General features: G+C 39.3%; 1 protein-coding gene across 1 annotated transcript in view; it reads left to right on the top strand.

The window, feature by feature from the left end:
* FILIP1 (filamin A interacting protein 1) overlaps positions 1-14,185 on the top strand; it is a 127,640-nt gene that overhangs the window by 70,961 nt on the left and 42,494 nt on the right. The window contains exon 3 of the mRNA XM_007953251.2: positions 11,042-11,220. Within this exon, the coding sequence (XP_007951442.1) occupies positions 11,042-11,220 (179 nt within the window). The remainder of the gene's footprint in view (positions 1-11,041; positions 11,221-14,185) is intronic.

Here is a 14,185-nt window from a genome sequence, read left to right as displayed (position 1 = left end):
TGTTGTAAGAAGGGACCATTCCCTGGAGAAGGATGTCATGCTTGGTAGGGTGGAGGGTCGACGAAAGAGGGGGAGGCCTTCAACGAGATGGATTGATATGGTGGCTGCGATGATGGGCTCAAGTATAGCAGGGATTGTGGGGCTGGCACGGGATTGGACAGTGTTTCGTTCTGCTGTGCATGGGGTTGCTATGAGTTGGAAACGACTCGACGGCACTTAACAACAACAACAACAACAACAACAAATCTTTATGGAACCAGACTGCCCCACTTTTATTCTGGTTAAGCCAAAGGCCTTAACCACTATACCCCCAAGCTCAAAAAGACGTATTGAGGTCAAAATATCAGTTAAGCACTAGACTACTAGCTGAACATTTGGAGGCTCGAACCCACTCAGATGTGCCTTGGAAGATAGCTTGGTGATCTGCTTCCAAAAGATCACAGACCTGAGAACCCTACTGGGCAATTTTACTTGCACAATGGCATCACTATGGGTCAGGATCGACTCAACAATAACTAACAACAACAAAAACATAGTAATAATAATAAAAATAATAATATCATTTGGATTGAATAACTCAGCTTGGTTTCATTTGAGCTTCCCAAATTTTCCTCCCAAGTCTAGATCTTGAGATGATCCCCCTCCAAGTGAGAAGTAGGTCTGCAAAACAGACATGTCTAGAATCACCGACTCCAACATACTGAATTTTGTGGACAGAGTAGGGAGTTCCTGATCTATCGAAGAAAATAGTTCTGACCCAAGTGTGCCTTACAATATGGACAAACAAGCAGAACAGAAAACATTTACTCTGTGGACTCTCCTTTCAAAATTGGCTAAGCTAGGCTTTCTTGGTCACTTTCTTCCTTCAACTCCACAATCAGAAAAGTCATTCATCCCTTTGGGAAGTGGGTAAGGGGGTAGAAAGAAGAACAGACACTACTGCTTCGATAGTGAAGTTTCTATTTGGGAGTGAGATAGAATTCTTAAAAAAGGACCAAAAGTTTTCTTCTACCACCTCGAGATTTTTGATCTCTCGACCCTTTAGGCTTAATGGTCAAGCTCCTTGTTACCTGGGAGCAGGAGTCCTGCTCAGAACTTCATGAGGCAAGAACCTCAATACATCACTGTTCCCTTTAGCCTCCTGAGATTGTGATTAGGCAGTCTAGCTCTTGTTCTAGAAGCTATGTTTACCTTAGGTCAAAAAGTCCCTAGCCATTAAAAAAAAAAAAAAAATTACTGCAGAGCTGATTTTTATTTATGATGACCATATCTATGTGTGTTAGAGCAGAAATGTACCTCATAGGATTTTAAATGTCTGGTTTTTTTTTTTAAGTAGATTGGCAGGCCTTTCTTCTGAGGCATCTCTAGGTAGACTCATACCTCCAACCTTTACATTCCTAGCCAAGCACATTAACTATTCTCAGCACCCAGAGGCTCCCCCAAAATCCCTACTCATTCTAATTTCCAGACCAAATTATGCTCAGCTAGGTTATTAAACAGAACTCAGAGGGTAAGCAGTGAGCCCCACATAGTGGACCTCCCTCCCTTGACAAATATCCTGGGAGAAACTGAAGAAAAAATATGACTTTTTCTGTATCTTGTAAAATAAAACCCAGGACATCAACATAAAAAATTCTTAAACAACATTACAAAGAATCAAGATTTTAATTCTTTTCTTCCCAGCTTTTTATTCTGAGCAGGTTTAGCCAGAGGGATCTCAGTTGATTGAATAGAGTTTGTTTTTCTTTCTTTTCCTCTTCATTAACATTTTTATAGTTGAATTAAATACATTCTGCAGTTCCTTCAGTCTACATTTTCTAAGGAGTCCAATGAATTATTCAAACATATGCAGTTATCACAGTACCAACCTCACACTCATAACGTTAAAAGAAAATACCCAGCTTTTTAATTCCAGGACTCAGGAACAATCCAGGCCCATTTTATTATTATCAGAGACCAAAGTGGAGACTTAAGGTATGTCTGAGAGAAGCAGGGTAGGTAGAGAAAATCCTCAACTTCAACAGCAGCCCAGTCAGTCTGCAACCTGTGACCTTCTCCTCACTTTGGAGAAGTTCTCCATCAAGAAGTTAATTACTGGAAATTAGGAGCCTTAGGTTAGGTGGAGGAGACATGGTGGCACAGTGGTTAAGTGCTTACCTGCTAATCTTTGCCACTTCATTGGAGAAAAATGTTGCAGTCTTCTTCAGTAAAGATTATAGCTTTGGAAACCCTATGGGACAGTTCTACTCTGTCCTATAGGGTCGCTATGAGTTGAATTCGACTTGAAGGCAATGATTTTTTGTTTGTTTGTTTTTAAAGTTGAGTGGAGGAATCTGCTAGCATGTGCTATCGCTGCCCTTAGTGTACTGTCCCCTGTACTATCCATGTACTGTCCCACCACTTGACCACTCATCTGTCAGTTTGTCATACTGTGGCTGCTTGCATTTTGCTATGATGCTGGATGCTGTGTCACCAGTTTTTCAAATACCAGCGGGTCACCCATGGATGGGTTTCAGTGGAATTTCCAGACTAAGACAGACTAGAAAGAAAGGTGTGGCTAGGTCCACTGCTGGTAAAAGAAAAAAAAATATATATGGCCACTGAAAACCTTATGAATAGCAGGGAAGCATTGTTTGATATAATGTCAGAAGATTAAGTCCTCAAATTGGAAGGCACTCAAAATATGACTGGGGAAGAGCTGCCTCAGCAAAATAGAGTTGACCTTAGTGATTGGATGGAGTAAAGCTTTCTGGGACCTCCAATTGCTGATGTGGCATGACTCAAAATGGGAAAAACAGCTGCAAATATCCATTAATAATAAAAATGTGGAATGTACAAAGTATGAATCTAGGAAAACTGGAGGTTGTCAAAAAAGACAATATCAATATCCTATGTTTAGTGAGCTGAAATGGATTGGCATTGGCCATTTGAATCAGAAAATCATATAGTTTATTGTGCCAGGAATGACAAATTAAAGAGGAATGGTGCTTTATTCATCATCAAAAAGAACATTCCAAGATCTATCCTGAATTACAATGTTGTCAGTGATAGGATAATATCCATATGCCTGCAAGAAAGACCAGTTGATACCACTATTATTCTAATTTATACACCAACCACTAAGGCCAAAGATGGAGAAATTGAAGATTTTTACCAACTTCTGCATTCTGAAATTGATCAAATATATAGTCAAGATGTATTGATAATTACTGGTGATTGGAATGCAAAAATTGGGAACAAAAAAGAAGCATTGTTAGTTGGAAAATATGGTGACAGAAATGAGTCCAGAGATCTCATGATGGAATTTTGCAAGATCAACAACTTATTCATTGCAAATATATTTTCAACAACATAAATGGTGACTACACACATGGGGCTTGCCAGATGCAATACATAGCAATCAACTCTACTGCATCTGTGGAAAGAGATGATGGAGAAGTTCAATACCATCAGTCTGAGCAAGGCAAGGGGCTGACTGTGGAACAGACCATCAGTTACTCATATGTAAGCTGAAGAAAACTGAAACAAGTCCATGAATGACAAAATATGACCTTAAGTATATACCACCTGGATTTAGAGACCATCTGAAGAACAGATTTGATGTATTGAACGTTAATGACCAAAGACCAGATGACACCAAGAACATGACACATGAAAAAAGCAAAAGATAATTAAAAAGACAGAAAAGAAAGAAAAGACCAAAATGAGTATCAGAAGAGACTCTGAAACATACTCTTAAACATAGAATAGCTAAAGAGAATGGAAGAAATGCTGAAGTAAAAGAGCTGAACAGAAGATTTCAAAGGGCGGCTGGAAAATATTAAATGGAAATGTAAAACATAAAGTGTTGAAATGAAATGTGCAAAGACCTGGAGTTAGAAAATCAACGGGGAAGAACTCACTTGGCATTTCTCAAGCTGAAAGAACTGAAAAAAATTTCAAGCCTCAAATTGCAATGTTGAAGAATTCTGTGGGCAAAATATCGAACAATGCAGGAAGTATCAAAAGAAGATGGAAGAATACATGTTGTTACGCTACCAAAAAGAATTGATTGATGTTCAAACATTTCAAGAGGTAGCGTTGATCAAAACTGATGATACTGAAGGAAGAAGTCCAGATGCACTGAAGAAATTGGTGAAAAACAAGGCTCCAGGAATTGATAGAATATCCATTGAGATGTTTCAACAAATGGATGCAGCTGGATGCTCATTCATTTGTGCCAGGAAATGTGGAGAACATTTACCTGGCCAACTGATTGGAAGAGATCCATATTTGTGCCCATTCCAAAGAAAGGTGATTCAACAGAATGCATTAATATCACATGAAAGTAAAATTTTGCTGAAGATAATTAAAAAACAGTATATTGACAGAGAACTTCTAGAAATTCAAGTCAGATTCAAAAGAGGGCATGGAATGAGGAATGTCATTGGTGATGTCAGAAGAATCTTGCCTGAAAGCAAAGAATACCAGAGAGATGTTTACCTATGTTTTATTGACTATACAAAGACATTCGGCTGCACGGACCATAGCAAATAATGGATAACATTGAGAACAATGGGATTTCCAGAAGACTTAATTGTGCTCATGAAGAACCTGTTACATAGACCAAGAGGCTGTTATTCAAACAAAACAGGGGATATTGCATGGTTTAAATCAGGGAAGTTGTGTGTCAGAGTTATATCATTTCACCACTCGTATTCAGCCTGCATGCTGAGCAAATGATCTGAGAAGCTGGACTATATGAAGAAGAATGTGGAGTCAAGATCAGAGAACGACTCATTAACAATCTGTGATGTGCAGATGACACAACCTTGCTTGTTGAAAGTGAAGATGACTTGAAACTCTTACTGGTGAAGATAAGACACTGAAGTTTCAAAAGAGATTACACTTCAACATAAAAAAATATCATGATAAATGGAGAAAAGATTGAAGTTTTCAGGAATTTCATTTTACTTGGATCCACAACCAACACCCATGGAAGCAACAGTGAAGAAATCAGATGTCATATTGCCCTGGGCAAATCTGCTGCAGAAGACCTCTTTAAAATGTTAAGAAACAAAGATGTTTTATTGAAGACTAAGGTGCACCTGACTTGGGCCATAGTATTTCCAATTGCCTCATATGCATGTGAGAGCTGAACAATGAATGAGGAAGACCGCAGAAGAATTGATGCATTTGAATTGTGGTGTTGGTGAAGGGTATTGAATGTGCCTTCAACTTCTAGAAGAATGAAAAAAAAAAAAACTGTCTTAGAAGAAGTACAGACAGAATGCTCCATAGTAAGGAGAATGGCCAGACATCATCTCTCATACTTTGGTCATGTTGTCAGAAGGGACCAGTCTTGGAGAAGGATATCATGCTTGGTAAAACAGAGGGTCAGAGAAAAGGGGGAAAACCCTCAAAGAGATGGATTGACACAGTAGATCCAACAGTGGGCTCAAGCATGGCAACACTTGTGAAGAGGGCACAGGACCAGGTAGGGATTTGTTTTGTTGTTTTGTTGCACATAGACTTGTATGAGTTAGAACCAACGCAACAGCACTTAACAGCAACAGAAACATCCCTGCCTTTATTAAGTAGCATTTGAAACACATCTGTCTTTTTGCAAGATTTAGAAATTTACACTGATGATATTTTCAGTGCCTAAGTTTTATATTAGGTGCTATATTTTCCTACTCACGTATTTAAAACCTCTTTGAACCCTTTCTTTTTTCAGGCTCTTTCTCAAGCCTAGGTGATCCAACATTAGGAGTGTTTTTCCTATTGTCCCATTTGTTTGAGCTGGAATATTACCTCTTGCCCCAGGTGACCCATCTGGAGCCTGTGTGCCTTGGGTCTTATTAGACACCACATTGTTGCCATGTGCTACTCTTCATCAGAATTTAGCCTTCCCTGTGTTTGAACATTCTAATCCTGAGGTACTTGTCCTACTCAAGGCAACAGAAATACATTGTTGTTGTTGTTGTTGTTATGTGCCGTCGAGTCAGCCCTGACTCATAGCGACCCCTCCTTGGGTTTCCGAGGCAGTAGCACTACGGAAGTAGGATTGCCCAACCTTCCTTCCGAGGAGTGGCTGGTGGGTTTGAACCGCCAGCCTTCTGGTTAGCAGTCAAGTGCCTTAGCCACTATGCTACCAGAGCTCCCTATACATATATTTATTTTATTTTTTGACAAAATCTTTTCTGCATTAGGAAGGCTCAACTGAGAATTTCTTATATTTGACCTGTTTTATAAACTGGTAGCAGTTTTTTCTCTAGCACTGTTTTATGGGTCGTAAAGCTTTTTGATTTGTTTGTTTGCTTGCTTTACTTCCCTTATCCTTTCAGATCCACATGTTTGTTTTCCCAATATTAGCTTCCATATTCTGTATTGTGGGATTTCCATCAGTGGGAGAAACAGAACTCAATGAGCTCTTCATCTGTCAAGAACATCTTTTGTTGAACACAAATCTCACCTACTTTCATGTTCCTGAGGTAGATAATCCTCATTATGGGGTCTTTCCCCATCACATCATTTTCATATTTGGATAGGATCTACTGTTGTGTTGCCTGAATCCATTTTTGAGTGTCTCATCTTTCCTTCGAATTCTATATCCCAGTTTCTTAAGCAGGAGCTCTGGTGGTGTAGTGCCTAAGGCATTTGACTGCTAACCAGAACACTGTCAGTTCAAACCCACCAGCCACTCCTTGCAAGGAAAGTTGTGCCATCTACTTCCGTAGTGATACAACCTCAGAAACCCAAGGAGGGGTCGCTATGAGTTGAAATCACCTCAATGGCAGTGAGTGGGTTTTTTTGTTGTTTTTTTTTTAATTTCTTAAGCATGTTCACTCAGGTCCAGGCAATAATAGCTTACACACTAAAACTCACTAAATATTACTTCAAATATCTTATTCTGATCTTGCCAGATTTTATTTCTTAAATCTGTCCATATTTTATGTAACCACTTTGAATAGTTAATGAAGTCTTTAAGGGAAGGGCCTCAATTGAGTTCTTGATGGGCTATATCCGCAGCTTTACAGCACACTCTTCAGTTATTTCCTGGACCCCACAGCCTCTTTGTTTGTAGGGGACACTGCTCTGTTCTCCTTTCTCTTCTTTCTCTACTTCCCATTCTGATTCAATAATGACTAAATACCTGCCTTTTGTATAGCCCTATCTTTAAGAGCTCTTAGATCCACTTCTTCTGCATGAAAATCCATTTGGTCTTTAAGACTTCATCTCCTCTAGGTAGATTTCTCTTTTCCTGAGTCCTTAATAAGTCAGTTACCTAAAACATGTTTATCCTTTTTATCTAAACTCTTTTACCTAAAACATGTTTATCCTTTTTATCTAAACTCTTTTATCTAAAAACGTTCTGAATTAGCTCCATCTCAAGTACTTGCATTCCTTCTCCACTAATTTGATTTGCTAGAATAAGACTTCCAGGTATGCTCTTTCCTTAAATTTTTGGTCTTTGGTGTTATGATGATGTCATTCAATTTTCCTTGCACCTCGGTCCAAGTGGAAGCTATATTTCCAGAGTAATAGAGGCCCTATTCCACTTTCACTATTCATTAATAAAAGCTACCATTCCTCTATGGTTGAGTCCATAGCATGGATCCTGAAAACCAGAAACCATGGACACAGTGTACATGATTAATAAATCTTCAGAGACTGTAGTTATCAGAGGTGGTCTTGAGAGTCTCTGTATAAGCCAATAGAACCAAAAGTATAGCCCTACCTCAGTTCTCTCCTTGGAACTTGATACAATTCCAAATAAAATATTTTACCGAGAAACAGCATTTGGCACAGTTCATCTGTTGCTACCTGTGTTAGTTCTTATAACCAAAATTTAAAGTTGAATGCTAGATCCTCACATACCAGTGCTTTGAGGTGGTGGGGGGAAGCTTTATGAAAAAAGAAAAAACAAAAAAATGTTGCCATCCAGTCAATTCCAACCCAATAGGTCAGAATAGAGCTGCCCTATAGGGAGCCCTGGTAGCATAGTGCCTAAGGCACTTGACCGCTAACCAGAAGGATGGCGGTTCAAACCCACCAGCCACTCCTTGGAAGGAAGGTTGGACAATCTATTTCCGTAACGACACTGCCTCGGAAACCCAAGGAATAGTCGCTATGAGTCAGGTCCGACTTGACAGCACATAACAACAACAACATTGGGTTTCCAAAGCTGTAATCTTTATGGAAGGAGACTGCCACTTCTTTCTCCTACACAGTGGTGGTGGGTTCAAATTGCTGACCCTCTGGTTAGCAGCCAAGCACTTAACCACTGTGCTACCAAGGCCTCTGCAGCTTAAAGTCTGGCCCGCAGTCAGTTCTGGTGAGAAATGCACTGCACACACATCAACAGAAAAGGCTGTTTTCTGAGGATGTAATCACTATTGGGGTTGAGCTGTACTAGTGTGGATGAGGTGAACTTTGCCTACAGGGACTCCAGCAAACAATTTTACTGGCCCAGCCCCAGGGCTCCTTCAAATAACCAATCTCAAAGACACACATAGACAGAAGTTACTAAAGGCTAAGGTCTGCCTCCTGCCTAGACCGCACTAGTTAAATCAGTTGCCATGGAGTTGACTTAACTCATGGTGACCCCAGGTCTCAAAATAGAACTGTGCTCCATAAGGTTTTCTATGGCTGTTTTTTCAGAACTAGATTACCAAGACTTTCTTCTAAGGTGCCTCCAGGTGGACCTTTCAACTAGCAAACCAGTACATTAACCATTTCACACCACCCCGGAACCTCAGGTTGCACTAAAAGACTTGATATCTCCCTGTGCTGTTTTGTTCTCCAGATGCCTGTGCAGTGTCTGTCTCTTTGGATTTCTCAGACAACCATCCAATTAATAATGCCTCTATCTTTCACTCCAGAGTTCCTTGAATGGATTAAGGGATAACTGCAGGAATCTGACAGGTGGATTGAAAACATTTATTGTTATAGATGGATAAATGACTACCAATGAACTTTCTATTACTGTCCCTCCAGGTTTGGACTTTGGAGAAACACAATTGTGGGAGAGTTTGGTTATTCAGAGAACAATGTATCATCCTATGGCAGGGAGAGTAAAACATGAGAAATGCATAAGCTGAGCTGTATGTGTCCAGTTCCTTATCCCAACTAGAAGCATCAGATAAGTCACCTCTCCTTCCTTGGGGAGGGTTAGGGTAGGGCATGAAAAAAGGGGTAGAAGCTACTGTTCCAAATACTTTACAAGAAGGAACAGTCCTACTTTATAGCAAGTAGGAAATATCAAAAGGGGTAAAAGGTTGTTCCTTCTACATTTTTGATGATGATAATGATGATATATAGCAATGCTTAGTAAATTATATAAAATATGGTAACAATAACATTTGAAGAAATGTGGAAGAATATTTTATAGTATGAGGAGTATTGCTATTGGAATGAGAAAACATTTTGCATTGACTGTCCCTTTAAGACTACAGAAATTTATCCAGAGACATAAAAGCCCAATCTGTTAAATCTGTGACGATCTCAAATATTGTCAGCTGGGCTTCTCCACCAGTTTGTGCCTGGTCACCTACTCTTAGGTAATGAGAGTGGTGATCTGGGCAGAAGACACCAAGGATGGCAGAAGCAGTCTCTCTCTTCATTTGGACCTCAGAAATGACTTGTTCACAATGAAGATGTCATGCAATTACAGAGGAAACCATGGATCCTTCTTATAACTAAAGGGCATATATTGAAAACCCAGGTGGAGCAGCTGTGATTCTGACATCCTGTGGAACCACCCCGTTGGATTTCAGGCAGCAGGTTGTGGGGTTGAGGATGGGTTTTAAATATGTCTGTTTTAACTAGTGTAGTGGTTCTCAACCAGGGGACAATATTCTCTCCCCCTTGAAACATTTGGCAATGTCTAGCAGTTTTGATTGCCACAACTGGGGGAGTATTTCTAGCATCTAATGACTAGAGGACAGGGATGCTACTAAATATCCTATAACGTACAGAACAGCTCCCCACCATGAAGAATTACCTGGGCTAAAATGTCAGTAGTGCTGAAGTTAAGAAACCCTGAATTAGAGTTTGAAGGAAAGAGTTGGATAGTGAGTAATGTAGAGAACTATCAATATTGTAGGAGTCCGTGGCTGGTACAGTTAAGTGCTAGGCTACTAACTGAAGGGTTGACAATTTGAACCCACTCAGAGGTACCTTGGAAAAAAGGCCTGGTGCTCTGTTTCTGAAGAATCACAGCCAGGAGAATACTATCGAGCACAGCTCTACTCTGAAACACAGGGGGTTGCCATGAGTTGAAATTGACTTGATGGCAACTGTTTTTTGGTTTTTTATGTTTAAATCAATATTGTAAGCTTCTGTCCAATTTAATAGACATTTACTAAACATCTGCTTTATGCCAGGCACTGCACTAGGCACTGGGGACTAAAAAGATAATCAAGACATGAACCCTTAAAAATCTTATGGCCTGGCCAGACAGTTAGGCACAAAAGCCTCTTTAAGAATATTTTTAAAGATGTCTTTAGAGAAGTATGCTCTTTCATTATATTTAGCATCTCTTGAAAAAAGAAAACACTTTTTTTTTAGGAATGCATATAACTGCAAGTCTCAAAAAGAAAAAAGATTGTTAGGATGATAAATGCTTGCCCAGGGGAGAAGTTTGGTTTATGTGTATGCTGAAATCTTAATTTTTCTGAGATCAGGAGAGTTATTATCCTCTTTCTTTTGAGTATAGGGCTCTGTGCTATCTTATTAATAGAGTGGAACAGTTTGTTTTTCTGCACGTTCATAGAAAAAAACCCTAGAAGTTACTGCAGCATAATTATGGCTAGGTTATAAAGCCACTTAGCATGGAGAAAATGATGGAGTGGAGGAAATGACAGCTAATACCAGACTCAGTATTCTACAGTGCATAGGACAGCTTTCCACCACATAGATAATCCTGGTCTAAAATGCTGAGGTTAAGAAACCTTGACCTAGAGTTTGAAAGGGGGAGTAGGTTTGTGAGTAATGTAGGGAACTATCAATATGCAAATGAAATAAAATATTAAACACTTTTCTATGTTTGATTACTCAGCTGGACAGACTTGAGGAAAAACAGAAAGAAACCTACCGGCGCATGCTAGAGCAGCTGCTGCTGGCAGAGAAGTGTCACAGGCGCACTGTATACGAGTTAGAGAACGAGAAGCATAAACACACTGACTACATGAACAAGAGTGATGACTTCACCAACCTGCTGGAGCAGGAGCGGGAGAGGTAAGGTGCCCACACGCACCAGTACATCTGGATGGATGCCTGCAGTTCTTTTTCCTCTGTCCCTCATGTCAGTGACACTAAGGTTCAGTGACATCATAGTTAAGTACCCAGGATCTAATTCTGAGTTCTGAGTTGTTTGTGACCATGGAGAGTGAGGCTGACTTTTATCTAAACTATTACTATGAATGTGCTTTGGGGTGTTTGTAAGTAGGGCACCAAGCTCATACAAGGATGTTGAAAGACAAAAAACTATAAAGCTAGAGCTTTATATTGGAAATTGGTCAATGAACCACCTGTATTTGAAAAGTCTCTCTATTAATTGCCCTCTATTTGAAATAAGAGGAGCTTTGGTAGTATAGTGCCTAAGGCATTTGACTGCTAACCAGAAGACTGGCAGTTCAAACCCACCAGCCAGTCCACGGAAGAAAGGTCGGGCAATCTACTTCCATAGCGATACCACTTTGGAAACCCAAGGAAGCGTTGCTATGAGTCAGGTTCAGCTTGACGGCTGTGAGTATTTGAAATAAGAAATCCCTGGGTAGCACAAAAGGAGTTCTGATGGTATAGAGCTTAAGGCATTTGACTTCTGACCATAAGGTCAGTGGTTCGAACCTACCAGCTGTTCCACAGAAGAAGGATGAGGTAGCCTGCTTCCATAAGATTTACAGCCTTGAAAACCCAATGGGGGTTGCTGTGAGTCAGAATAGAATCGATGGCAGTGAGTTTGTTTTTGGTTTTGGATAGCACAAAGGAGCTACAGTGGTGCTGTGGTTAAAGCATCTGGCTGCCAACCAAAAAGTCAGTGATTTGAACCCATCAGCCACTCTGCAAGAGAAAGATGGGGCAGTCTGCTTCCATAAAGATTTACAGCCTTGGATATCCATTCTTAGGGTCACTAAGAGTCAGAAGGAACTTGATGGTAGTGGGTTTGGTTTTGGATTTGGGTAGCACAGTTAAGTGGTCAGCTGCTAACTGAAAGGTTGGCAATTCACATCCACCCAGAAGTGTCTTGAAAGAAAGATCTAACACTTTACTTCCAAAACCTCAACTACTGAAAACCCTATGGTTTTTTACTCTGAAACACGGGGGGTTGCCATGAGTCGGAATCTACTCGACAGCAACTGGTAACTGGTAAATTTGAAATAATCTGCTTTTTTCTTGAGGGTTAAAATCTACTTACTCAGGAAGGCAAATTCTTCACCTTAATCATTTTCAATGAATCCCATTTCTTCTTAGAGCCCCTGGAAAAAATTTCAATATTTGGTTGTGTACAAATTCCTTAATGACTAAAACTACCTTCTTAACTTCCCAAGGGTTGCATAACTTTTAAAATTCAGTATAAAAAAATGAATTTAATCTCAGTATAGGAGTCTTCATACTTATCCTTATAGGCAGTTTTCTCAGACCAGGGATGGCCACATTAAAAGCAAAGACTTCAAATTAAAAAGCTTTGTAATGAACTCTCCCATACTATACAATCTTTTCAACATTTTCTTTTTAGATTTTTCTCTTCTTCCCTTTCCGTTGGCTGAATGGGCATGTCTGTGAATCCCACAATCTTTGAAACCGCTGACATTGAATTCTAATGCTTTGAGTTATCAAGCATGACAGCCTCTGTGTTTAGGGCTTGCAAATTGAGAGCCACTAGGGAACAGCTTCACCTATCTTGCTTTGTTATGTATTTAGTTATAAAAGAAGAGATCTGGTTTTCCCAGATTAGTTTACTTACCAGAAAAAGCTATCACAGTAAGAGTAAAAAAAATGCATGAAGCTGAACAGGTTTGTGTCATTCTTTTTTTTATTATTAATAATGTTTTGTTTACCTATTACTGGACTTTATACAACTTTTGGGGAAGGAGAAATTGAAAACAGAACAGTATTACACCTTGGATGGAGTATAATGTAACCTACCTCCAATTTATGATTTCTTTAAGCTTTTCTTCTCTTAAAAGCTAAAATTTACCAGCTTCATGTTAGAACAAATAGATGACCTGATGTGAAAATTCTGGGTGATCAAACAGTGAGAAGAAACTCCATCTTCTCAATGTTTGTGAGTTTTCCAATCTCAAGATACACTTATTGCAACCAAGGTTCTAATGACAATATAAATTACATATATCCACAGTAGCCATCTGTTTAGGTGTCCTGTGTTTGAATGTGGTCAGGTAAAAGAGGAGCAACTTGTTTGATACTGACTTTTAAAAATACCTGATAGCAAATAATTTTAAAGAGCACCTATGTGAATTAATTCCTCTCTGACACTTCACAAATTATTTGTTTTAGAACTATATTTAGCTATCTTTTCTACAATTTCCTACCTAAGCTAAATGCCTGAGGGGGCACCAGTTTAGTTACAGAACAGTTAGTGTTACTAGAGATAGCAGATGAAGAGAGTAATTATCCAGGCTGGTTCTTTTTCTTCCCCTAATTTTTGTATTTTGTGACAGTGATAGCATTGAAACATGATGCCAAAACCGAAAACCAAACTCACTGCCGTCTAGTCAGATCCCGATTCATAGCGACCCCTCCTTGGGTTTCTGAGGCATTATCACTATGGAAGTAGATTGCTCAATCTTCTTTCTGAGGAGTGGCTGGTGGATTTGAACCGCCAGCCTTCTGGTTAGCAGTCAAATGCCTCAGGCACTACGCCACCAAAAAGTACTTTTTATACCCATTATACAATAAGTCTGTCCCAGATGTGTTTATTTACTGACTTCATGTTGATCAACTCTAGATGAGAGATTCTAATCCCCAGGCCCTTTTTTGGAATTGTTTAATTTTATTAAAACAAACAAAACCCCTCCTGAGCAAAACATTATATAAAAGATTTTCAAAAACAAAGTAAATGTTAAAAATTATCTTAAGATATATATGATAATTTCATCAGCACTGAGATATGCCACCAAACTTTGATATTTTAGATAAGAATTCACTGAGAGACTTTTGACTCTCAAATATGAAACAA

The sequence above is a fragment of the Orycteropus afer genome, unplaced genomic scaffold (genome assembly GCF_000298275.1).
Source record: "Orycteropus afer afer isolate SDZICR_OR568_19922 unplaced genomic scaffold, OryAfe1.0 scaffold00380, whole genome shotgun sequence".
In the NCBI taxonomy this organism is placed as follows: Eukaryota; Metazoa; Chordata; class Mammalia; order Tubulidentata; family Orycteropodidae; genus Orycteropus; species Orycteropus afer.
The sequence above is the reverse complement of the archived record's forward strand: the minus strand, read 5'-3'. Positions and strand labels throughout refer to the sequence as shown.